Below are 27,473 nucleotides of genomic sequence, written 5' to 3'. Positions count from 1 at the left end.
TCTAGATTGTGAGTATGTGCTTTGTAAGTGGACATTTTTGGCTCAGCTCTTAAAGATATTGTTAAATTCCATAGTCTTTTTGGGAAATTATTTACAGACATGATATCTAATACAAAGTAAGTGGTAACAAAGTTTTGGAGGCAAAAAAGCCCCCCCAAAAAGGTTTGCTGAGTGCATGAAAAAAACATATTTTTGCCTGCTGTATCTGGCCTTTTTATTAAAATGTCTGAACCTTATTTGAGGAAAGAAATTGGCTGTGGGGAAAAACATGCAATATGAGGAAAAGGAGATTATTACACCCAGAGGTTTCTGCATTAATATAATAATGAAAGTGAAAAAAGATTCAAATATGTCACAATTTATGGCCCATTCAAAGTCCTAAGTCATAATATCACGTAATTTACAGTGACCTATACATAAACCTCATCCCTGGGGTTGTTTGTGGTAATTTGTATCATCGCTGAAGCTCATGAAGGATGTTGTGAGGTTTGTGATCGTCACACTTACGGCGATTATAGAACATCAAAGACAAATCCTTTGTTCCCCAGAGCACCGAGGCAGATGATGCCAAGTGCCCTCTGTCTGCCCCTGTGGGTCTGACTGACGGGATTAACAGCATGTAGATTAGTGCTGAGCTGTGGAGAGACACTTCAGGTGATTTACAAATGTGTGTACATATTTTATTCCCAAAGTGAAAAATGTCTTAAAGAATTTTCTGATGTGTGCATATAGACAGATATATTTGGTTGTCAATTTAATGTTGATTTATACGTATGTCCGCCAGCTTGATGAGCAGTGGTGAATGTCACCCAGTGTCTTGACATTGCATCACATAGACTAATGAGTGAGTAAAGCTTCAACAATTGGCCTTTGATAATAGGTCTGTTTCTGCAAAATGGAGTAGACGATCAAAAGCTGGGGCAAATGTAATGACTCGAAGACAAAATCTTTTCTTTTTTATCTTCTAATTGAGGTAGGCACTGAATCACACACTGAATCACACAGATTTAACTCAGAATATAATTATTTCAGATGCCCAATGCAAGAAAATGTTCATAAATCCACTGTGAAAGACCTACCGTACAATGCTAGCAATTACTTTGATCAAAATTACTAGTATAAAATTTATCTCACTTGATTTTACTAAATATAAACTAAAAAAAACAAGTTACAACTCACAGTGTAAGTCACTGAAGCCATGGTGAGAACATTATACTTCCTGTTTCTTAGTAAAAATGGTCCAAGAGTCTTACGTGTGTGTTTATGCTAGCCTACTATGACTACTACGAAATAATACATCATTTGATCAAAATACACTTGCAGCCTTTTTTTGTTTGTTTTTTGTTTTCAGACGCACTGACAATATCCATGTGGTATCCATGTGGTGACCTTTCTTTCCTGCTTCTCTGTTTTAGGGGCCAGTGTGCTGATATTGCAGAACTCAACATGCTCCAGAGGTCTCACAGCCTTGAAACATATGGAGTTGACCCTCATCCATGCAAGGTTACATTAGTTTGTTTTTATTTTCTCTACGTTAACTCCTTCCTTCTCCTCCTCCTTTCAGTTACTGCAGCTTAGACTTGGGGGATATTGGAGTTTAAACAAATCTTAAACTGAGGGAAAGAAAGAAAGAAAGAAAGAAAGAAAGAAAGAAAGAAAGAAAGAAAGAAAGAAAGAAAGAAAGAAAGAAAGAAAGAAAGAAAGAAAGAAAGAAAGAAAGAAAGAAGTTCCTTTACAGGTGTAAACATTCACTGTGCTGATGTAGCTTGCATGTTATACACATACTCACCTGTGTCCTCTTTACCCTTTGCGTGTTTGCCCTTCATTTGCATATTAAACAGACAAATATACACATACGGTAATTAACTTTGCTAACTGCAACCTTTCAACAAACCTGAGAGGTCAGCAGGAGGGGTGTTATGATGGGTGAGGGAAGGTGATGATTATGTAGGTTACATTTGCATCCCTGGTGGTGACATTATCTTGGTAAATGAAAGAAAATCTGCACAGAATACGACACTTTCAGGAGTCAATATTGTTATTGATTTGTTTTTGGATCACCTCACCTTACTCTCCACTGTGAAGGGCTGCTTGTACTTCTTTCTAGGTTGTCCTCTCATGCTGTATTGTGACAGATGAAACAGATTGAATCAGATAAGAAAAGTAATATTTCTCATTCTGTGTTCAACTTCCACCCAGTCAGAGTGTGAAACAGGGAAACCTTCTCATGGACAGGCATATCAGAGCATGCTAAGCAGATTAACCAGATATTTGAATTCTGCCTGTCAAAGAAGAAGACCCCCTTTATCTGCTCCACTCTTGTCAGTGGGGCTGTTTTTAATTTGGTCTGCTGCAACTTGGTGTTATTTGTGTGGCTGTAGTATTCTGCACATCTGCAGATCAAGAAAATGTGATGTAGCAGAGATGTACAGATGGATCTGTAGAGACTCACAAGAAGGTCGATCTGCAGATCATTAACAGCCGTGTTTGTTTCATTATGTCGAACTCAGTCTGTTCTCATTCTGTACCTTGTTCTTGATGCCATTTATTGCAAATGGGGGGGGGTTGTGTAGGTGCCATTGCCATGGAGATTATTGATGGCCCACTTGCTTCCCTGCTGTTAGTCCACCTGTATCCCATAATGCCATGTGCTGCCTCTCATGCTGTGTGTGTGATTGTGTGATTTCAGGACTTTACAGGCTCCACAGCCTTTCTTGGGTTCACAGCCACAGGTTTTGTGGTCTTCCAGGGAAACAAGAGGATCCACCTCCTCAAATGGTACAAATTCCTTGATTCCTCTATTTCACTGTTCATTATCTTCGGGTTTAGTTGTCAATCATTACACAGCTCTGTGTCCTTTTATGCTGAACAAGACAGTTCAGTGCACAAAAAAACTGCAATCCCTTTAGCTCCAGTTCCTCCCTCACTCAGTAAAAGAACACAGGAGAGAAAAGTGTAGCCTACTTTACATAAAACTGAACGTACTTCTTAGGAAGAGTGAGCCTTTTGGAGTGTTTTGTAAGACTACATGCTTTGAGCAAACATTTAATCTGAAATTACTGGCAACTATATCTGTCTGATGAATGTAGTTTGAAACCATTATTTACCTCCGATTTAAAAATATCATGAAATGGAAGGAGTGCAAATAAATTACAAGCACCAGAAATTTGGGTTACAGTAAATGTACTTACTGGTGTATTTGTAAACAAATCTAAATGTTAAAACAAATGTACTGTTGTCAAGGACAAAATACCTTTCCATAAAAAAACATCCCACTAAACCACTTTAGAGCAGAAGTTTGTCAGCTTTTTTGTTTTTTTAATCCAATCATTTAGCCTGTTTTATCCCTGATGAAGTTGAAGTTATTTTTGAGCTGCATTTTTTTTTTTTGCAGGGCTGATGTCAGCAAGCTTAAGTTTGAAGGGAAAACCTTTTATGTCATCGGGATTCAGAAAGAGGTGAGTGTGGTGTGCTGCTGCATGCAGCTCCTCCTCTAAAGGGTTAAAGATGGAGAACAAAATGTGCTGTGTAGTTTCCGCTATCATGATGATGACTTGCGTAGTCTTGTACGTCGTCATCATCATGCTGACCTGTTAGATCCCAACCTTTAACCATGACTCAGTTACTGTCCGTTTTCATTTGGATTCAGTTTTTTATTTCTTTGACCTTAAAGTGTATTATACATCCTTTTTTCTTTCCTTTCCTTCCTCCTTCCTTTCCTTTTTACCCTTTCTTCATCTGTGTATTGTTTTCATAAGAAAAATGTGCTATGAAACTGTACTCTTTGTATGTAATCTGGTCCACCATCATACACACTGTATATGTGTGTCACTGTTTCAGATCTCCTTAACAGGCAGGATTCACTGTAACAGGATGGTGGGTGTGTTACAACTAACGTCCTCCCTCACATTATTGTGTCAGCTGTGGCCCAAATATGAGACTCCTTCACTTACATCTACAAATTTCTTTCACATCTCTGCTTGACACTGACCCAGACAGAAAATATTGACTTAAAATACAGAACAGGTGTCTCTCATTTGGGACACACGCTCCATCTGTACGCTCTATGGTTCTCATCCAGTCTGGAGCTGTGGTAGATTCTGAGCAGCTATTCTGGTGCGTTACGTCTTACTGTATATGTGTGTGTTTAAAACCTTCATTTCGTAAAAACCTACAGCTGATTGTGTCTCATGTTGCCGTGAGATGCCTTATTGATAATGATAATTACTGTAAAAAAATTGCTCTTTAATCTACCAGTAAGCCAATCAATCAACCAATCAGTCAATCAATCAATGAGTCAATCTGTCATTCAATCTCATACTGATTCTCTTCATTACTGAAGCTTAAACCAGCTCTCTCATCTCAGCTTAACTCGTCAGTCTGTCTGCCTTTTTGTCTGTCTGGCAACTCATGAATGGCTGAAGATGCAGTTTTATCTCTGTGTTTCTGTCTCTTCTCTCTGTGTGTTAACATAGTCATCAATGGTGAGTAAATACAAGTAATAATAGTCACTCAAAACATTGTTGTACTTAATTCCTCAATTTGATGCCCCTCCCTACAGCCCTGCCCTCACTTCCCTTTTATAACTGGAGGGACCTTTTTCATCTTCCTCTGTGTTCATTATTTGGATGTGTCATTTTTGTTTCATATCATTTTATTCAAATGTGGTCCATACTGCTGTTTCATTCATGTTATAAATTCATTCTCAATTATTTTGTTTATTATTTTACTTATTAATCATTGTATTGAGCCTTTGTCAGTATAAATATTCCATTTTATTGTTGAAATGTCCCTCTCCTGTGTAATTATGTCTCACAGCCACATAATCATATACGCTTCACAGCTCATCAGCATACTGCAGATTATGTGATATCATGATGCATAATCTATAACTCTGTCCATGTGAGAAATGTTGATTTCTTTAGTGTATTTTTACGTGTGTGTCTGTGTGTGTGCGCGTGCGTGTGCGTGCGTGTGTGCATTCTGTATACATTCACATGATCTACGTAACAAAGATGTTTCACTGTGTTTTCTTGGTGTGTGTTTTCCCACTGTGACAGGTCACTGCATGATTTCACTTTCTGCTCTCAACCCTGTTATCCAGCACATTAATGCTGTCGTCCCACTTTGCGCTGATGGCAGCATTTTGTGGCTTTGTCACTATAACACAGATTTTAAAAGCAGTTCATCTATTTTCATAATTTAGTGGTACTTATTTCAGCTTACAAATATATTTTAATAGTTAATTTACATCAGGGGAGATCAGACAAATTAGTGCATCTTTTTGACTGAGGTTTGGAAACACAAGATGCATCCTTAACACATGTACTTTACTACATGTACATAGTATATTTTCATCAGTTTTAAGTCATTGCAGAATCTGTTGTTGTGCTTATAAAGCTCATCTGCAGCAGCCAAAGTGGGACCAAAGACATTTTTTTGATAATATTATATCACGCAGCTCTGGTAACCTCCACATGCTTGTGACCACACACACATGGCCAGAGCAGCACATGTGTGTAAATCACAGCTACATTCCTAATAAAACTGATGTGCAGCATTGAGGGGGCTGAGCAGTATCGCTGACTAAGAGGCTTTAGGAGAGAGAACAAGTCGGATCAGTGTACCGCGAACCATCATCCCAAGCCTTTTCTCGTTTTTTTCCCCCCGATACAATTTACAGTTATACAGTAGCAGTTATGTCGGAAACATGGTTGTTACCATTTTACAGTAAGTCACTCCTATGTTATTGATCTGACTCTTTCCTCTCTCCCTCCCTTGCTTCCTTGCTCACCTCCTCCTCTTGTTGTTGAGCAGCATTGATCTGGAATCTCATATTACCAGACACCCAGGCTGAAAATTAGACATTTACAGGAATATATCCCTCCTCCTCCTCCTCCTCCTCCTCCTCCTCCTCCTCCTCCTCCCAGTCCACAAAGACCGATGTCCTGCTAGTACACCATTTTACTGCTGAACGCTGTGGCCAACTCAATATATCTGTCTTACATCTTGCTAAGCTTGTTGGCTTGGGTCTGTGGGTCAGCAGTTTGCACAGCTCCCTCCCATAATGTTCAGCATTTCTCTCGTCCATATTCACACACCATTTGGTAATCTCACTTCTCATCTCGACAGTGTTTCTTTCTTTTTCTTCTTTCTCTTTCTGTGTCTTTGTCCTTTTTTTGTGCAGAAGAAACTGGTGTTGACATTTCACACCTCGACCCCTGCGGCGTGTAAGCACTTATGGAAGTGTGGCGTGGAGAACCAGGCCTTTTACAAGTGGGTCTGACATGCATTTACACACTCACTCACACACACTGACAACTGAACATACCCAGGAAACATCCACCATAAATAGTCTGCTGTACATTTTAGCATTAGAATTTGTCAACATTACCAATATTTAAGATGCCACCGAACTAATGGATATTGCAACGGTTTTTAACTCCATGTTTATTTAAATTTTTCCTCCCTGTTGATTTGCTTTCCTTCATGTTTATTTTATCACATTTATTTTTAGCACTTGATCACTCTTTTACCCTTATTTCACTGCCTCAGTGTGGCACTGCAACAATATGCTGCTGTCCTTCACTGGGGAGCAGCTGATTGCTCCGAGGCCGTCGCTCTCATCTGCAGAGACTATTGACACTGTTGGCACGTCACGAATGGAAACAAGCTTGGGGTGAAGGCGAAACTGTGATTAAACTCTACTTTCGTCTGTCGCCATGGCGAACACAAGGTTGCAAGCAAACAAAGTAAACGACCTCTTTGCCCTGGCTGAGGTTCAGTGGGAATATTAGAGAAGCAGTTTCTTGCACTTGATCGAGGAAGTTGACTTGTGTTGCACTAAAGTTCGAAGCTTTCTTCCTTTTCCCTTTAGTTTTTCCTGAAATGTTTCTGCATGAAGGGGGGAGAGAAGGGGGAGAGAGAAAAAGCAAACCATAATTCGGTGCATCCCAGTTTTCAAACTGAATTGTAGATTTGTTTCGCCCTGTAAACAGCAGATGAAACAAATCTGTGCGAGCACAAAAGGAGGGAGATAATAGAGTGAGGAAAGATCTACCTGGCGGGGACCTGAGGACAAACTGACAAGGGTGCAGTGTGAAGATGGTGCTAAGTGGGAGGAAAAGGACTTCTGGCTATAACCAGCTCGTCAGATGTAATGTCCTGTTGACATCAATTCGAGGGCTGTTTTGTGATCTCCTCATGGGGTCCTCTAGACTGTCAATCACTCTGAAGATCTACCTCAGTGTCTGGAAATATTCTGCTCTTTCCATGGCTTCTATTTCCCCGTACTGTTCACTCATACTTTCTTTATTAATGTGTTTTAGTTTTGAAATATATTCACATTATTTTCCTCTGTAACTTTTGTTGTTTTATCTGCCGCAACAGACCGACCGGCTCAATTATTATTTTGGTGAATGACCAACATGTAGAGAATCTTACAACAGGAAGACACATTGATGAAGTAATAAAAACCTCCTGATAATAGCCCTAGCCTGTACAACCCTGGATATTGACTTCTTAATGACAGCAGATCGTGTGTCTCTGAGAGGCGGACGGAGAGGGAGGGGGATGTCATCTTGGGTGTCAGACAAGCATCAGAGCCCCTTAATCAAATCATAGTGAATTGAGTTTGTAAATGGCAGCCAAGCAGAGCTTTGAGGATATACAGCCTCTCTCTCTCTCTCTGTCTCTCTTGGATTGTCTGCACACACTGAGCAAAGCAAAGGTGTGCGCCTGCACTCTGGCACCACCTCTATTTCTCTGGAGCTTTGTTTCACATGATAAGTGATCCTGAACAAAACCAGAAGGTTCTACCTGCTGCATAAACATTTCAGCACATAAACACCCTCCTCTTCAGCCTTTTAAGAAGCCAAGTCTGTACTCGGAAAGTCACCCTCCGCCAGTACCTAAAGTTGTGGTTGGGATTATAGTTACAAATTCATAAAATGTGTTTTTAAAAGCTGAGCTGTTGAAGTGTTTGTGCTTCATTGTTTCCAGTGACGATAAGTTCTTTGTGTTTTTCTTCCTCCCGCTCTGTGACAGGTGTGCAAAGTCGAGTCAGATAAAGACGGTTTCCAGCAGTAACATCTTCTTCAAAGGCAGCAGGTTCAGATACAGGTGAGACAATATTCAAGCTAGTTTATATATATATATATAGACAGTAGGGGTATAAAAAGATACAGTCAGATTTAATCTCTCTATATTTTAAACTCATGCAAATTCACCCACACTCAGCTCAACTAAGATGAAGTGTGATGATGATGATTTAATTGACATGCCCGAAATAAACAAACAAATAAATAAATAAACCTGCAGAGAAATCAAGGAAATTTCATCCTGAATCCCAACTGACCTTGACCTTGAGCCTGTCAACAACAGCACCTACATCCTGTTCCATCCTACACTGGTTTTTGATTTACTAATCTGATATCACTGGAAAGCGTCCACATAAATCCACTCAGGAGGCCATGTTAGCCTTGATTCTCATCACAGACAAACCCCTTTAGGCTTACACTTTAGTCTGCTCCATTTCATGAGCTGGCTGAAGCTGATTGGCTTAAGGGTCAACGATAAGTAATAGCATATGGTGGAGTTAGTTCTGAAATATGGGAATTGGTCATTTGAACAAATGTGAAATGGGGAACGGATTTGTGGGGTTGGATCGGCCTGACTTTTATATTCCAGCATAGGCATACGTACACCAGCAGCATGCAGTGTTGTTGTGACGGTCCCTCAAGTGCATGTCTACCACTGCAGGTATTTAATTTCACCCTCTAATTTATGACCTACTGTATCCATCAATCTCACCAACAATAGACTAATGGGTGGGATGTTGGCTGCTGGCTTGCACCAAAGCAGTCATATTCCAGAAACTCCTCTCATCCAACAATCAGACTAATGGAGCTGCTGACCCTGCTGGCAAGAGCCTGGCTGCTCTACAGAAACAAAAACAGCTTTGATTATGTACAACAACTGCAAAACCAGTAGAAATCCGCAGATTATCATTTGCTAACAGTAACCACCACTGCAATTATCTGTCGCTCAGTTTCTTACTGGATGCAGAATCCATAATACTGACAGGGACATAATTAAAAACATCATATAAAATGGGTATTGGTATTTTTAAAGCACATGTGTCCATCACAACCAGTCTTCAGCTATGGACCTCAAGTGGGTCTGTATCTCAAACAAGGGGTGATTGATTCTTTTATAGACTTAAGTTGTAATGACCTGTCAATATCGGTTATTGAATACTTTGTGTGTGCTGTTTCAGTTGGGGTTTTTCCTCTTGTAAAGCTGTTTCCAATTTGAAACATGTGAGATAAAGCACATAAATGACATTATTTCTTGCACCTCTTTGTCTTTCTTCCAATGAATCTTTGGTTCCTCTTGTTAGTGGAAGAGTGGCCAAGGAAGTGATTGAAGCCAGTTCAAAAATACAGAGAGAGCCGCCAGTAGTGCGAAGGTAAGGACAAGTGGCAAATCTTTCACAGTCAGAAAACAGTAAAATGAAATTATTGTGCTTATTTAATTTACACTAATACCCTTCTACGCATGGATATTTCCTGAATGAATCAAATTGCCATCCCTTTATTGGGCTCTGAGTTTACAAGGAAAGCTTAAAACAGGCAACATGTTGATGTTTGTGTTTTCAGAGCCCAGTTTGGTCAGAGTCGAAGTTTTAACTCACTGAGCCATAAAAACCTCATCATGAATATGGAACCTCTGGTACCTGCACTGCCCTCCACCAACGAATACGAAGAGACAGCCACAGACAATGGTAGGATATGTCTTGCTCTGCAAACACACACACACACACACCCATGCCCCCCTGCTGCCACGGACCTCTGGAAAGTCACATGGGGCGTCCCTGTAGGAAGAAGCACATGGACATGCACAACGCTCAGACAGAGAGCGTTAATTGAGCAGCTGATGCTCCCATCCCTCCATCAGTCTTGTCCCCCTGGAGACACCAATCACAGCATGCTAAAAATACGCCTCCTGTGATCCTCCCTAAGGATACCAGTATGCCTGTGTGTGTCGGTGTGTCTGACGTTGTGTGTGTGTTTTATAGGGGAAGATACACTTTGTGACATCACAGAAACAGAGCCACAGACCTAGCTTGTGTTATCATTAAGGAAAACTCAATTAGAAATTATTTCTTTGGCTCCATGGGGTCTGTCTCTGTCAACACCACTTTATGCTTCTGTGTAGCCTACTCATGCAAGCTTATGTTGGTGCATTATCCTATACAGTTTGGGTATGAAAGTTCAGTAGTTGCATCATTAAAGTGAAACTGAAAGAACACCCATAGCTTTAGGCTACTGACTGTAGTTTAGGGGATGTGCTCATCATTTTAATATTTTTAAGTTTTAGGATATAAAAAGTGACATACAACTTATATGTTTCATATTAATTATAAGAAACAAATCAATAACATTGTATATTTTATCTATTTTCTCTTATCTCCTAACAATTTCTTAAGAATTTTTTTATGTTCATAGAAAGTTACCAGGAAAGAACCATGAAATTTGGTACAAATTATAGGGAGTATTAGATGTTTTGGCTCTAAGGAAACTTATATTATTGGAAGCATTCTCCTCCATTTATGTTGAATTGCATTTTTGCAAGTGTACAAATGCACATTTAATAAAACACTAGAAGACTAAGAAAATGCAACACGTATATAATTTCAATTAAACTTATAGGCTACCAATTGTTACATTACCCAAACTTTTTCAGGGCATCCCACCTATTTTTTTTTTTTCATATAAGATCAGTGTGTCAGATTTTACAGATTTCCCCACCATGTGATCAGAGTAAATGAAGTGAAAATCTACCTAATTTCCTTATAATTAGCATATTTTGTCCTAAAAAAGTTGTAGGAATTCATTTAATTTTATCCGTTTGTAGATACAGTGGTTATAGCATGATGGAGGTGGTTCTTTTAGGTAAGTTATTAACTGCCTGGCCTGTTGACACCTAGCTGAACTTGGATCAGTTCCCTCCCAAGGGAGTGTTTTATGAGGTGATGTGGCTGAGTGGGCAACACTGCTTTTTCCCTCTGTTATTTCTCTCAACCCTCTCCTCTGTGACATATTATCTGATTGAGACATAAATCTCATTGAGAAGAAGAAAGCAGATGAGGAAGAGCTGGGTTACACAAGACAGTGTGAGAGTCTGACTGAAGAGAGAGGAGACAAAAAACATAAAATCTGTCAGTCTGAGGGAATGAACATAGGTTTGAAAGGATGACTGGCACAAGTGTGTGTAGAGCAAAGCATAACAGGACGACATGAGAATTAATTTATTTAATTATTATTAGTTTAACCAAAATTAAATAAAGAGGTGGAAGACAGCAATAAAAGAAAAATGATGAAAATGTAATGTATGACATATAAAGAGTCATGTTGACATATATGCTACATTTAAGTGGATATATTATATACATATGAGTTAGATGTGTGTCAATATATGACATTTCTAACATGTTTTATACTGTATTTAGTTTTTATATGCTTTTTATATTGAATGTGTATATTGAAATTCAATGTGATTCATCTCTACTCCTGTCAAACTTTGAGCGCTAACCTCAGGTGTGGATCCTTTCATGGTGTCGCTTCCCACTTTGCATACAGTATAGGCTCCTGAGTTAGGAAGCCAAAACAACCAAACAAACAGCAGGTACCACAAACACCCTTCTTTACTGCCTTTTGACTGATGTTCAATTACCCCATTCGGGCAATATTATCTTCAGATCAGTGTTTACCCTAAAACATTTCAGATGAGGTGGCAGTGCTTTTACGAGCCCATAGTGTTAAAAGAGTCTCTCTCAGGCTGAGCCAGCTTGATCACAGGGCTACAGTATCCTGCAGCCTGAGACAAAACTCCTGGCATAAAAATGGATTAAAACAGCCACCACTGCTTGTGAAACGCATTGCAGTGAATGCACTATATAGGTGAGTGTGCAACTGTTAAGGCGGCACGGTGGCACAGTGGTTAGCACTGTTGCCTCACAGCAAGAAGGTCCTGGGTTCGAATCCCGGGCCGCCCAGGGCCTTTCTGTGTGGAGTTTGCATGTTCTCCCCGTGTCTGCGTGGGTTTCCTCCGGGTGCTCCGGTTTCCCCCACCACTAAAAACATGTCGGCTAGGTTAATCCTCCAGTCAGTGCCCCTGACCAAAGGCACTGGCTCATAATCTGGAGTTGGTCCCCGGGCGCTGCACCGCGGCTGCCCACTGCTCCTCAGGGATGGGTTAAATGCAGAGAAAGAATTTCACTGTACTAGCTGTATATGTGACTAATAAAGTACCTTTAAGTGTAGGGCAGAGAAGACAGAATTATTTTCAGTCAGTTGTATATGTTCCCACATCTTTACTGGACATTATTACCAAAGAGCCTGTTCCCATCTGATACCATCTCTTGTATCTTTTCTTCTCTTTGATCCTCTCATCCCTATACCACAAACCACAGGGTATGTCCCTTTGTCTTTCACCAATATAAAGCCCTACTTCTCCTATTACCTAACTCATTCCCCCCTCCTCCACCCCATCTTTTACATCCCCACACCTCCCCCCCAATTCCTCACCTTCCTCCATTCTCACACGGCGACCCCCAGCGGTGCTATTTAGGCCTTCACACGTGTACAGTACAATCACGTCGTGGTACCATCACTCTCCTCAAACTGTTGATGGACGCTTTCTCTCACGCCTCCTCTAGCAGAATTTACGGTCATCCCCTCGCTTTCCTTGCCATCTTTCTCTCGCTCTCTCTGTCTTTTTCCTCTCTTCCCTCATCCCATTTAAAGGAAAATCAATTCTGCCTTGGCTCAGGGTCAAAGTGCTGCGGCAGTAACCATATCGGCTGTCTCAGTTTGTTGGTTTGGGAAGGGCAGGAGGTAGTCATCAAATCAAGGCCCTGCTCAGATGCAGACTGAGTAATGGCACACGATTCAGACTCAGGCTGCCTTGTTTCCTACAGCAAAGTATTAGTTGCCAAAATTTGTTTCAAAGGAAACATCAAATGTTGTGTCTGATCTAAAGGCAGAAGCATTTATGGATTTAAGGTCATTTAGCCAATGTATTGTACAAATTGAAATAACAGCAATCATCTTTTCTCCTGGTCAAGTCAATCATCGAGGTGCAATTGGTGGTGAACACCAAGTAGTTGTATGAAGGAAACAAAAAAAGATCCAGAGAAACAAGTGAAAATCCAGCTTACTTTCATCTCAGTGCACCAGACACGTTTTGGTAATTTCTGTAACTTCTTGAAACTGACAATCAGAGAAACACATTCTCTTCACACAGCCACTGGCCACATGAGGCAGTACAGGATTTAAACTTCTCCCTCAAGCTCTTTCAATTTGTTTCAAATGCCTCCATGACTTTTTGTTTATGAAAAAAGGAAAACTTTAAATGCACTTTAAATGCTTTCCTTTAAGATCATTATTACTTTTCAATGACTTGTCTTCTCTAATAGACTATTACCTTCAAGCGCATGCCTAACAGTATTTTTCCACGTGGTCAGATGACACGCGACACAAACTTTACCCAAACCTTTAAGCAGTCAAATGCTGACTGTTTTAAGAAGGTGCTGCAAGGACTTTGGGATAAAGTGTTCTCGGGAGATGGTCTAGGATCACCGTCTATATTCAGAGCACTAATCTCAGCCATTAGAAGGGGAAACAGGAAGCTGACCCAAGGTCAGTGCTGACCTTGTTCTGTTTGTACAGCCTGTTCCCTTCTTATCTACCAAAATCCACACACACACAAACACACACAGGTCATGTTTTGCCTGAGGTTATTGCTCATGGATGCTTCATGTGGATATTTGTGTTGCTTTATCCACACTCATACCCTGACTTAACATAACAAATGGCCCCCTGTCACTGATGTGATGAGTCTTATTTTTACCTCAAGCCAACAAGTGTGTGCTTGAGGTTTAATGCCAGATTCACAGTTCACACTTGGTTCACAAATTAGCTGGTGAGGTGAGTTAAGTTTGACTCTTGTCTGTCGCTGCTGGAAACTGGCAGGGAATACAAAGTAAGGAAGGAGCTGTGGAGAGGAAAAGAAAGTGATCTGCATCCCATCCTGGGTGAGGCCTGCCCCTTTGTAATCAGAGTTAGATTAGCTGCCCCTCTGCAGCCGGGACCACCTGGTTATATATAGAAACTGCAGCTTTGGGCCTTATCCTCCTCTAATGCCCCCGCACTCTTTGTTAAATCGCTGACATTCATGGGCCACCATGTCTGCTCATCAGAGAGAGAATGTGTCTGGTGTACATCTCTCACCATCTCTCTCAGTGTGTGTACGTAAAGGGATGTGTGTGGTTGTGCACATGTGAGTGTTGTGTTCATACCCACTCCCAGCCTCAAGAGTTCACTCGGCAGCCCGGTCAGCCAGCCTGGGGGTCTCGCTGCAGACAGCTGGCCCAACATTTGTGTGAATGATGGAGCTTCTTGAGCACAGAAACGGCAGTGATGTTGGAGGCAGCCTCATGCAGAGCAGTTTGGAGCTCAATGTAGGCGACGCCCGTAGCTGTGGGGTCCAGGTCCGGGCAGAGGGATTTGGACTGGACGTAACCCCCAAGAGCCTGGAGGGTGAAGAGATGGAGAAGGGACAGGCCGGGCCTCTTGAGGTCTTCCACCCAGCGGAGGTCACAGAGGAGCGGGGGGCTTCGATAGTGGTGGCAGAGGCTTTGAGGTGCCAGGTGAAGATAACGACACGGCGTAGCCTGCATCTACGTATAGCCAATCACACGGCACGGGACGTTTATGTGCGACTGGTTGGGCATGGAGGACGCATCAGCGGAACCAGTACTACTGGACATCAGAAAAATACACTGGAACACAGTAAGATGAAGTGGAAAAGAGCAGAAATACATTGACGTACATGTAGTAATGTATGGTTGGTGTACCTCGTCTTTTCTACTGTGTGGACTGGAGGGGTCAGTGTGATGCAGTTTGTATTTCTACTGTCAAACCAAGATGTGAATGTGTTTTATATGGACGAGCTAGATTAGCCCAGTAGCTGGGTTGCCAGGTCTGTTGTGGCAACCACTTGCAAACTGTAAGTGTAATCTGTAAAACATCCTGAGACTCTCAAGAGGCCCATGTAGTGTGTGTGTGTGTGTGTGTGTGTGTGTGTGTGTGTGGTGTGCACCCATCTGACTGAGTAGTAGACCACAAATGCCACACATATGTCATGTGTGTTGTAGCATACTGTATATTATAATGTTGTAATGTATGCTCTGTGCTCTTTAAATAACTATAATACCTACAGTACAGTACAGCATGGCGCCAATAATCACATAACTGGTATCAACCTTTCGTTATGATTTTAGAAATAAAGGGAGGATTAAACAGTTTGGTCTATAAACACCTTGTTAAGTATTAATTAAAGGAAAAGCATGCTTGAATAGCCTTGTTGCAATAGGGTCTATGAGATAAGTTGAAGAAATTGTTGAAGTTCAGCTCAGAGAAGGTGGAGAGAAGCTAAATATAAATCAGGCTTTAGAGTTGACTCCAAGGCCGCTACTTTACTGTGAACAATACATCTGTACCAGCTGTTGGAAAAGCTCTGAGGTATGCTTATAATGCTTAACCGAAACATTTCTTGTATTCATTCATTAATCAGGAATAATAGGAGGTTCTGGCATATGAGCATTTTTTTCATATGTCAATAGAGGGCCTTTAGACGTTTTGTTATAATATAGACTGCCATTTTCTCTCTTGCTTTTACAGTCTGCTTTGAGCATGCATTTGATGTGAGTGTTGGGCACAGTGAGGCTGCAGGGCTGTCAACAGGATCATCAACTTGTGTAGGCGTAAAGTTGAGATAGCTCTCATCCATTGTATTGACACATAAAAAAGGAATCTATCTTGAATTGTCAGACAGAAACCTCCCATAATGGATTTTAGAGACAAAAGGGTGTTGTGGCAGAATATTATCAAATGTTCGTTCCCTATGTGTCAAAATAAGGGTGTGATGAAAACAGTGAGTGATTCATTTATATTCTGTTAAATTCTAAAAGTGAATGCAGAAATGGGGCTATCAGCAACTACATGAATGTTGAAATATATATAGATATACAATAATAGACTTTCAAATGAGTTATGACTGAGTTTAGATTATGTGTGGATTAGTAAACTGCAGTGAAAATCATCACTACCCTTTTTCTCAGCCTATATTTGAGAAATGTAAAAGATAATTTGAGTATATGGTGTTCATATTATTCCTGCTGCAACCAGGTTTCAAATTGAGTATTGTGTTTACCTTTGGTTTAATGACAGACACAGTTTCTATGGGGATATTGACAGGTGACTTCAGGGAAGATTGTAAGAGATCTCAACTCTGGGTTGTCATTGTTTTGATCCTTCTAATAAACTAAAAGACCAGATTTCTAGACATAAGCTTCTCCATCCAGTGTGGGATGTAGGCTGTCTCTGCAAATAAGACCAGGTTTACAGTACATCAGAGAGTGTACCAATGATCTACAAAGCTCATGCTGTTGTTGCTGGACAGCTTGACAGGCAGCAGTTGAAGGGTGACGTGCAGCTGTACTTATCAGCACTTGTCAGATTAAGAGTCTGAAATTGTCAGTTTGTTAAATCCAGTAAAGACCATTTACAGGATGACATGAACAGGCTGCAAAACCAACATTAATGTTTTGATCAATTTCACTAAGGAAAGTTTTATTAAAGAGCGAAGGAATAAGCTTTTATTTAATATCAGTGATTATTTGATTATCAGGAGGTTGGTAACAGCTGTGTTTTAAATATTTTTCAGAAAATATGTGTATGTTTTTTAACTTATATAACTGGCCTCATTTTGAAGTCCCCTTGTTGCTGCGCCTCCATCCTGCTGAGGTGTCCTTGAGACTGACACTGAATCTTCATCAGGTTTAGGAGTGATGCTTTACAGCTGATCCGGTTCCCTCCTTTCAAACTGTACAGGGAGCGGCGCGCAAATCCACACCAGAGGACAATATCTGCACAAATCAATGAAGTGATACATTTTAGCATCATCATCATAACATGAAATACAGCATGTAATTTGATTTTATGGCATTTTTCTAACACAGCTTATAAAGAAAAGTGCTCAAAGCAAATTGAAATGAGACAAATTGCTGAAATGAAATCTATTTAAAAGGCATTGTAAGTTCTTGAGTGTCAGGAGTCTTGTGTGTGTGATTCCACTAAAATGCAACTCTATTATTGCACACTGTCACAGTTGTACAGGTTTATATATACTTGTGAGGTGTCTGGCTGTCGATGATGATGTTGCATGACAAAGATAAAAAGGTCTGTCAACACTCTCATAATGGGGAAACCCCTGTTTTGTGTGTGCATGAGTGTGTGTGTGTGTGTGTATGTGTGTGTGTGGTGATGACCATGCAGGAATCCCGCACCTTGCAGTGTAAATAGCCTCTAAGGAGAAGCCTGCATCTCAGCTAACAGGACAGAAAGCAGACAGTACTCTAAATGAGAAAACAGCAGCTGTGGGTAGCTGTGTTGTCTGTGCTGTGTGTCCACTTTATATTATTTATCCCCCCACCAAATTAAGCCTGTCGCCTCTTTTGTCAAAAAACTAATTGAAGTGTTGTATTTTTGTTTTTGTTGATTCTCTCAACTAGTAAAACGCCACAATCAGATCAGAAGGTTTTGATCTGGTCATTTTTCTTCCTGGGGAAGTGTCAAAATCTCCCTTGATTCAGTTAATCCATGTTTTATAGTTCAGCTTTTCCCTGTGTGCTATGCATTATAGATGAATAATGATAAATTCAGGCTGCTACTGTATGATGCAATATTTTACTAAAGGATTTTGAGTTTCTACGTGTCTTTTGATTCGCTCCTCACATTTTCCCCTGCTCCTGCTTCCCTGTTTCATCAGTATAAGTTTATACCTTCCTCTTTTTCTCTCCCTGGGCTCACTCGCTCGGCGGCTTTTTGCTGACTCTGTTTCCATGGTAGCTAGCTGTCACCACTTGCTCGTCAGGTTTTTCCTCTCCCCTCACTCCTTGTTCTTCTTCAATTTCTCTCAACTTGTGTTTGAGTCAGTTGGCATGGTAACTGATGAGAGACTTTGGCCTTGATTTTCTGTGGCATGTGGCAAACAAACAGCTGCCTTAGCTGCTAGCCTGTTTCTCAGAGCTGCAGCTGTACACCCAAAAAGGTTTAATGTCTGACTTGTTGTTGGCAATCGTACAGCTTTTTTAGTTCATGCATGTCAAACAATTGTAATTTTTACTTATATAGTAGTGTGAGTGTGTGTGTGTGTGTGTGTGTGTGTGTGTGTGTGTGTCTGATCACGAGTCTGGATTATAGAGGTGTTGACAAGTTGAGTCACACGTCACTGGACACTTAGCCCCCGAGCTCCTACTTAATCCATAGTAGGAAGACAGCTGGGCTTATTTTTAACATTCACACATACAAAGGCACACACACACGCACACATATTCAGATTCATCGCGTGCACTGAGGCATCACTCATGTCTGAGAAACTCATCTTTAAGTCATCACCTCAGAGTGAAGTGCATCAACACACAGACACACACACTCACACTGGCTGCATTCACTCTGCTCCATTGTCAGACTACGTCACATCAGAAGGGATGAGTGCTGTAACTCTCCTCCATTATGTTTGAAATCAGTTCAAACAGTATCACCAAGTTCACCTCAGCCTGACTTGTATTAGTCATGCTTACAGAGAGATTGTCCCTCGCCAGCATCCTTAGGCCAATGACTTTAAGCTGCCACATGCACTTAAACAGCTGATAAATTACTGGCTTTACAAACAACACGTACGATTGTTACACATCAGTGTTTTGGATGATAGCGCTTGTTTCTCTATTCTTAGGAAGTAGAGCAGCGCCATCATGTGTCTAATATGTTCAACTGCTGCTTAAAACAACAGCTGCAGCCCTTTGTCCCAGTTCAGCCCTGTTTCCTAGATCATGTATCTATATAACTATATTGCAACACAATGTACTGTAGGAAACATATTTACAACCAGATCAAACATAATTATGACTGGATTACATTTTGTGTCAGAAAAAAGTGGTATTGAAAATGCAGCTCAGAAAAAAAAGATTGATCATGTATTCAGAAAAATATATTTTCACTTGAATGAAAACAGTTGAATGATGTTTCATTGTATATCTCCTCGAGTAACTCAAGAAACAGTAGGCCTACTTTGGTCTATATTCTCTACCCTCAAACCAAGTATACAGTGTTGTGTAAAACATGTCTGTCTTTCTTGTCTTCTTAATCACACCAGGTGTTGTTGCTGTGAAGGACTCAGTTCCCTTGTCTCCTCTCAAACCTTCAGCTGCACCCACAGATACAGAGCAACAAAGTGCTGAGGAAGGAAACTCTGCTTTGAACAACGACCTGCAGCATCCCCATGTTTCCACGGAAACCTCAAATCTTCGACCGCAGACGCCAAAAGCTGAAGATGAAGTGGAGGAGGATGATGACGCCAATGGCGCACTCACCATATCTGAGCTTGTCTACAGGTAGAGACTCACAGCTTCACTGCTGAGGTTGTAGCATTGTTTTCAAACACAGCAGGCAACTGTTCTCATACTAGATTAGATTAAAAACCCACAGTGAATTCAATAGCTACTGTTACCACTGTAAGTTTAATTACAGAATTATCTAAACAAAACACATGCAAATCCACAGTTTTCCTACTGTACAGTGCATCTGGAATGCACTGTCCTTTGTTTTATATTTTATATTTTATAGGCACACAACATGCTGTGGTAAAAATGTAAGAATTGTGCCTCATTTCTTGCCTTTGGTTTCTAGACGTGGTGAGTCCCAGATCAGACAGTGCTTGCCCTAACTTGTAGAAACACGTGACTGTGTGATTGTCTGGGCTGAGCTGAAATCTTTGCTAATTGGTGAAAGAAATCAAAATGTTCCCTCTCCATCTTTGAGCCCTCGTTCATTCTCACTCAGTATTTGTCTACTCTTCTGCTGTAATTGTTTCTGAATGTCTTCCCTCTTCTCTTTTCTCCCTAGCCCCTGTGCCAGCATGTTGCCCACCCCGGTGGACGACAGTCAGGGAGGGGTCGACTTGCTCTTCTCCTCTCCGGTCCAGAGCCCCGCCAGGCTGCTACGGGAGCTCCACGCTGATCCTGACATCCAGGCTCAGCTGGAGGCCGAGAGGGAGCGAGACCGGGCCTACGAACGCACCCGCCTGGCTGCTAGAAGTCGAATGGGCGGAGTCCTGACCAGCAGCCTGCGCCTGCTGTCGTCCAATGAGAGAGTCAATGCATGTGTGCTGAGCGTGGCCCGCTTCGTTGCCGTAGTAATGGGCGTCCTGCTTGTCACTGTGCCCACCCTGCTGCTACTGTTGGAGTCAGACATTGATGTGTCGTTCCTCCATGAGATCCGCCAGACGCCAGAGTTTGAGCAGTTTCATTACGAGTATTACTGCCCGCTTCGGCGCTGGATCCTGTGTAAGATCAGCATGGCCATGGAGAACCTGTGGTCAGACTGAAGAGGAAAGGAAACAGAACGAAAAGGAGAGAATGAGAAGGCACTGTGGGGGAAACAAATGAGCCAAAATGTCCGTCTTAATATGTAATTTACTCCTATATTCAGTCTTAAAAGCTAGAATCTCTTGAAGCAGAGGTCTGCCAATGGGATGAAATTATTTCACTTGTTTAGGAAGAAGTTCATTTTATTTTATGAGCTGGTAAGGTGCATTATTTATGAGGGCTGGTACATTGTAGTAGGATGTTTTATCAAAAAGGGGCCCGGATAGAAATACTGCCCCTTTGTGCTACCTTATTTGTGATTTGTGAATTACACTGAAACAAGAAGGTTTCTTTCACCTCTTTGGCAACATAATTTGGTGTCTTGACGAAAATAGAGAGGAAGAAATAAGATTTTAATCATAGGATCCAATTACTTCTTAAGATAGACAGTTTTGGCAGACAAACTGAGAGGAAAGAGGACAAGTCGCACTGTAAGTGTTGAACACACTGAAAGAGAAAGTTTTGTGAAAATAAAACTGAGGGAGGTCAGAGAAAAAAGTCACTGAAAAAAAGAGAAACCTGTTGGTTTACTAGAAGCGTTGATGGTCTGTTCACTCCTGATGCTGACAAGTTGATGCAGAGACTCTTTGGTAAACGTCACAAACCGTAGTAGAGCACCTGATTGGTCACAGAGCCAGTCAGTCATGACGGAGTGGGTGGGAACAGAGAGAAAGAAACAGAGATGATTGATTTGTCACTGAACGCAACAATAGCCACAGCCACATTATATATATTTAAAAACAAAAGAGAATATTGATAATTAATACCAATCTTAAATAAGTTGTTTTTAATGTTTTGTACATTTTTATGTGATCCAGATCTTTCAGGAATTTTTCAGTCAGAGGATCTACTTTGATCTTATTTTGAAATTAAGAGTTTACAAAAGATTACAAAAAAAGCAAATTTATTGAAGTTTATTGGGGTAATGGGTGTTGAGAAATTTAAGCTATTTTTTAAGACTACCGTCAATATTTGTTGACTTGGTAGCACCCTGGGTTTTTCCTACAGAGGCTATAGCACAAATCTTTTACACAGACCACTGATTACAGCTGTTTCAGATTATGTGATGTCATTTTGGAGACAGGAGGCTGGCATGAGAGACACTTTAGTCTGTTTGTTATGATAAAACGTGTGTTTTGTTGAACTTCTAGATGTCTTCTGAACTAAATGTTAGCTCACTGATTAAGGCTACTACAGTAGCGCAACTTTTGATGTGGTTTAACTTGTATGAAGGGAAGAAAAGGTTATTAATGAGAAAAAGTCACTAAGTTTAAATTCAAGTGTGACATTGATGGTGATCCGTTGGTAGATAGTAGTTTTGGGGGGGGCTCTGTGTATGTTTCAGAAGGAATAGAAGAGACTGGATGGTACATTCAAACTGCCCAGAGGAAGACATGTGTGTTGTTCAACTGTACTGCTAATGATACATGACATGGGATGGATTCTGTTTTTATTATTTAAACAACTGCAAGAGTTTATGTATCTTATATAGAGACGGTATTATTTAATGTCAGGAGTTATAGATGGGGAAGATGTAAATTTGAAGTTTAAGGAATAAGATTTTTAGTAACTACAGCATAAGGCTGTGGTTATGGACATTCACTGTTATGGCTTACTGTATATGGCCAGGGTTCCCAAAAGGTCTGGGGCCATGGAGTCAAAATTGAATAAAATCAAGGTTAAACCAAGAGGGCACTTAAAACACTTACTGAAAAAGAAAAACTTTTATTTTGTAGAGAAATATTTAGCATGATTACACAATTCACAATTTAATTATATAAATTGAATTATGTCTACATTGGGCTTAAGACAAAATTAACTAGTAGCCTAGTCTAACATTTGGGAGCCTACAGCTATCAATCACAGCAAGATTGTTCAGCATATAGACAGTGCCTGTCAGTTATAGTGTTGTGGCTCTGAGTGGAGGGGAGAACAGAGAGGTAAAATGATGAAAGCTGACTTCAGATCAAATGAAAATACAGTATATGTTGTTAAATAATAGTTTTGTTCAAAATGTAGTTTGATGTGGATCAACTTCTCAGGAAAGGGCATTAGCAGTTTTTGTTCAAAATAACAAATGTGTGTCTAAGGAATACAAAAAAGAAAAAAAAAGCATAGCATATTATGCATAAACCATATATATTTTATCCGTAACATTCATACATGTCTCACTATTATAATATCCAAACACTGTATGTATTTATACTAAGTCTGAAGCCGGACATAAATATGGCTGCAGACTGTCCGTGTTATTGTAGCCTCATATCACTCCACTATGTATGCAGCCATGTCATCCTGGGAAAAACTGCTGACAGCCAATAGTTTGGACTTTATAGCCGAACCTCCATACTGCTTTATGGCAGAGTGGACAGTTTTGCCAGTTCACAATTGGTTCACTACTATCAAACAAACTTGATCTCTCTATCAAAGCTCTCACATTATATTTAGACTCTTATCAAGAACTGAACTAATGCTTTGAAGTTTATTTTCAGACACTCTCCATAATCTTTGTGGGTTGGCTGCTACAGAGGCCGCCGCAATGCACATAACCATCAAAGCCCTCTCATGATATTCTATCCAATGTTGCTGCCTCATATTATCAGCTGTTTTAACATGTAACTCTGTAAACTTTATGCATTAACAAGCTTTATGCATATAGAAAATATGCAGTAACAACAGAAACACGCTTATTTGGGACAAAGCATTTATTTTCCTACTACGTACAATACATGCACTGAGTTTTGATGCTGAAACCAAGCAAAGGGCCAAACCACTATGACGACTATGTTTGCATTTAACACCACAGACTCTGAGATAAAAGCAGCTTCGCTGTAGTGGATGTGGCTGATCTGTATGCACTGCTAAATGATCACCATCATCCCACGGTGACTAACAATAGGGGATATCATCATAGTATCATCCGGTCTACATGTGTAACTGTTGCTCCTCCAAGTTGCACATACACCAAAACACTTGAGCAATTCACATTTAAAATAAAAGGATTCTGTATAGGCTTTGTGTACACAGCTGTACAGACATAGTTTGTCTCTGGCTTTGGTCCTTTATTTCTGTGCGTCGTCCTCCTATAACTGATCCGGGAAGCTCTCACTCGGCTCCTTTGGCTGACCTCTCAATGCGCAAATTGCATGCCCTCATCTGTAAATACTGTTTATAGTTGTGGCAAAAAAAACAAAACAATCTGGTTAGAGATTTCCTTTCTTTCTTCCCTTTGTGTCTTGTCTGTGTAAAGCGATCTAGATATAGGCTTGGCTGTCTTGACCATCTTAGATGATTGCATGTTCTCTGCGTTTTTACTAACAGGAGAAAGAGAGGATAATTATTGAAACATTAAAGGCTTTTCTTTCAGTGAAAGTTAGGCATCTGATCTGAGCAGTTTCTACACCACCTTTAAAAACATTTGCTTAATTCTGTTGGCTTATCCAAAAAAAAAAAAAGGGATTTTGTTAAGAGGAAGACTTCTTAGTGGCTGCTTGGAAAAGATCATTTACCAATCTCATAAAGAGCAGCGCTAAAATATTTGAATTGTTACCTTCATTGTGCTTTTGCTGTGTGTGTATCATTGAAGCGAGATGCTAAATGCTAATGCTAACACCTAACCTCATTGCTAATGGAGCATGCTACTAACTGAATCAGTTGTTTAGATGTTGAGTTTTTAAGATTATTATTAAAAACACCCAACAGAGTGAATGGAAAGTAAAACTACACCTCAACTCATTGCGAATTAAAAAAAAAACAAGGCCTTTTCGGTTCTGTGATGAAACAGATCTTTGGCTCCATGACACTGTAGCATTATATTAGTCTGTAGCTCAATTATCAATAGCAGCCTTTATGAGTTTAAAGGGGGATTTAACCTCTTTGAGATTTAGCTCTTGTTTTGAGCTACTGAACTGTTCCTGTGTTTTACAGCATATAGATGGACCGAGAGTACAACTTTTGTTGCCTGTACGTACATAAAACTGTGATAAAAACATCATCAAGATCACACACCAGTTGATGTCACATATGAGGTTTTACTCAAATTCATAAGTTCCTGACATGAGTCAAGTATTTACAAACCTTAAATTTGATCATGTACATTTATTTATCAGTAATAATAAAACTGCTTTACAGACAACCAAAACCTGGAATTCAACTGTTTAAATCTATCTAATACAAACAAACAAATACTGCTTTTAATTATTTTATTTAAGATTTTAAATATTTGAACTCAGGTCTACTATATGCAAATCTATTGGACATCACACGGTATAAGAGGAAAATAAACTGTTGTTTAGTATATTATTTCAGTGTTGTGTGGGCATGTACAGTAGCAGATTCTCTTGCACGGTCACTTTGTTGTTTTTGAATGTTTGTCAAAAGAATCGTTTTCGTTGTTTTATGCGTTAGTCTGTTCATTTGTTTCTTTTTCTTTCTTTTTTTGTCATTCAGTCTCTTTTAATAAGAAACTCTGGGAGATTTGATTTAACTAGTATCAGAAAAAAAGAAGAAAAAAAATCCCTAAGTAATGACCCCCTCTCTTCTGGGACAACTAAGCCTTATGAACTTTGTGAAGTGAAAATTTTGAATGTTTGTATGTTATAAAAGAAAATATGGATTGTTTTATATGTTAATACTGCCACAATAAAGCTCCCCAATGAATATATATTGAAATATGGCACTTTCTATGTGGATTATTTTATTTTATTATACAAAAGTTTGTATAGGGCTGTAATTGCATTAGCGGTGGTGGAAAGTAATACAATTTTGTGTGTTTCTGCTTTATGCCACTGTACACTTTCACTCCACCACATTTCATTTTTGACAAATTATTCTTCTCTTTCATTTTGCTTACTTTTCAGTTTGTAAAAGTGCTGCATTGTTCTGAGTTCGTTCAAAGCTCTCCACAGCCTCGATTTAAGATGATCTTTCAGAAGTTTTTCAAAGATTTGTCCCCCTCATGTGGTGTGAAGGAGTTACTGCTCTCTGCATCTCCGTCTCTATGGTGATTTTGTGTGAACAACACAAGATTTCCGGGCTACAATAGTGTATTAGCCTACCTCAGGAGCTGAAGTAGACCCAATCATATCTTCTCTCTAACACAGATTCTGCTGGAATACACAAACATCTTTATGGTAAGACTGACTTTTTATCTTGAGTGGGCTCAAATTGTAGCTGTTGTTTCTGTGGCCTGAATAGATAAAATCCAACACTGAAGAGATGACATGTTACATACTTATGTTGAGAATTTACTGTAAACTGTTTTGTCTTTTCTGTTCGAACAGCGTTGTATTAAGACATTACAGATGTACAAGAGCAACACAACAGGGTATGAAGACTAACTGAGGTGATAAAGAAGAAGATAGCCGGCATGGATGTGTTTGACTGATGTTCACCTTGGTGTGTGCAATGGAAAAATAATGGCTAAAACTCCATGAATGTGAGACAGTGGAGTGAAAAACATGAGCCACTGATGACTTTTAAACCAGAAAATCCAACTATGAATACCTTAGGAAAAGCACATGATGTGTCTGAACTTCTGGAGGATGCTGGGAACTGTAGGCAGGACTTAAACCAGGAGCTGAGTCTTCATCTCCTCGGTGACACTTGCTGCAGTGAACAGCAGAAGCTGAGGCATGTGTTGGACTGGGCCCACAGATTCCTCTCCAGTGGATCTGAGGTTTGTCACGAGCTCTGCAGAGCTGACAGTTTGATTCTGGCCAATGAGAAGAAGGAAACAGAGAAATGTTTGCCTACATGTAAAGATCCATCTGCAGCAAAGTATCATTGCCAAGTCTCCTGTGCTGTAGGTACTCATGACGTACTTGAAAAAGGGAGTACGTTGAAGGTGGGGCAACCCTCAAATTATAAGAAGAGTGAACAAAATAATTTCCTCTGTAGATTCAAATCTCCTTTACAAGAAGATCTCCACACACCCTGCTCATTTGCCCAGGGAAGAGATGAAGCAATTTGGACTAAGAGCCAAGAAATTGAAAATGTGAAAAATATGAACCTGGAGCAAACCACTAATAAATCAACTCCCAACCAGGAGCACAGGAGAACAGACAGACCACAACACATATGTGATCAAAGATACCAAACAAACATGTCTGACAGCAGCACAGATGAGATGTTTGCATCAGATGCTGCAACTTGCTCAATGAAAGAATCCACTTCATGTTTGGGCACTGTCAGCATCACATGTGCTGTGACCGAATCATTACTGAGGGATTCCACACATATGATTTATAAAGGGATGGCAAAGGTTGAGCCAGACAAAACAGATGCAAGGTTGGAGGAAAGTGATGGGAAAGTACATAAAGAACAATATTCCAGCTCTGCTTTCATGAGGTTTGTAAATGATAATATGAATATGAGTGAGCCAGAGGAAATACCAGGACAGACCGCAAACCCCAATTTTTCTCATCACTTGAACATTTCACCAAATTTAACTGTATATGAGCAGTACCAGCTTTTAGTAGATCAACTGTATCACATCAGAGTAGGCCAACATATGAAACTGAGTTCTTCCTTGGAGTCATCTGCAAAAGTGAAGAAGACGACAAAAGAAAAGGCAGCATCTGCTGAAGCATCAGCCCCTCCTACATCTTGCTTTGGATTGCACTCCAAAAATCCTGAGTTAAAGAAACAGCTAAACAAAGCAATAAGCAGAATGGTCACAGCTGCAGAGACCACAGGGAAGTGGTGCTTAGGTGCCATCAATAAAAACCAGGGCAGAACTTCATCCTCCTCAGCCTCCAGCGGACCACAGCCGGCAGCCACAAACACAGAGAGACTGAGATCAAAGAAACACAACCTTGAGGACAGAGTGAAACACACGGATTCACACTTGTGGCTGCAGTCTACAGAGACACAGACATGTCTTCATAATAACACAAGACCAACATCACCAGCAAGTAAGTAA

At 40.3% G+C, this 27,473-nt stretch overlaps 2 protein-coding genes across 6 annotated transcripts in view; both read left to right on the top strand.

Moving 5' to 3' along the window:
• frmd3 (FERM domain containing 3) overlaps positions 1 to 22,630 on the top strand; it is a 49,827-nt gene extending 27,197 nt beyond the window's left edge. For 2 of the 5 annotated variants that reach the window (XM_085786574.1, XM_085786573.1), the window contains exons 7-16: positions 1,416 to 1,503; positions 2,690 to 2,778; positions 3,395 to 3,458; positions 3,841 to 3,876; positions 6,188 to 6,276; positions 8,047 to 8,121; positions 9,401 to 9,469; positions 9,660 to 9,784; positions 19,282 to 19,519; positions 20,031 to 21,043. In XM_085786574.1, the coding sequence (XP_085642700.1) occupies positions 1,416 to 1,503; positions 2,690 to 2,778; positions 3,395 to 3,458; positions 3,841 to 3,876; positions 6,188 to 6,276; positions 8,047 to 8,121; positions 9,401 to 9,469; positions 9,660 to 9,784; positions 19,282 to 19,519; positions 20,031 to 20,511 (1,354 nt within the window). In that variant the 3' untranslated portion in view covers positions 20,512 to 21,043. Of the gene's footprint in view, positions 1 to 1,415; positions 1,504 to 2,689; positions 2,779 to 3,394; positions 3,468 to 3,840; positions 3,877 to 6,187; positions 6,277 to 8,046; positions 8,122 to 9,400; positions 9,470 to 9,659; positions 9,785 to 19,281; positions 19,520 to 20,030 lie in introns of all 5 variants that reach the window. The other 3 variants (XM_085786577.1, XM_085786576.1, XM_085786575.1) reach the window with 3 other exon arrangements.
• Positions 22,631 to 26,007: 3,377 nt separating this feature from the next.
• Positions 26,008 to 27,473, top strand: LOC146981412 (uncharacterized). The gene has a single exon (XM_085788254.1). The coding sequence runs from the start codon at positions 26,022 to 26,024 to the stop codon at positions 27,471 to 27,473; it is 1,452 nt and encodes a 483-aa protein (XP_085644380.1). The 5' UTR covers positions 26,008 to 26,021.

This window comes from Trachurus japonicus, chromosome 9 (assembly GCF_045865225.1).
Source record: "Trachurus japonicus isolate A0001 chromosome 9, Traja_1.0".
NCBI lineage: Eukaryota > Metazoa > Chordata > Actinopteri > Carangiformes > Carangidae > Trachurus > Trachurus japonicus.
Note: the sequence above shows the minus strand (reverse complement) of the source record. Positions and strands in the feature narration are given on the sequence as shown.

Coding starts and splice junctions, on each gene's coding strand:
- LOC146981412 (XM_085788254.1), top strand. CDS start 26,022: ATGACTTTTAAACCAGAAAATCCAACTATGAATACCTTAGGAAAAGCA.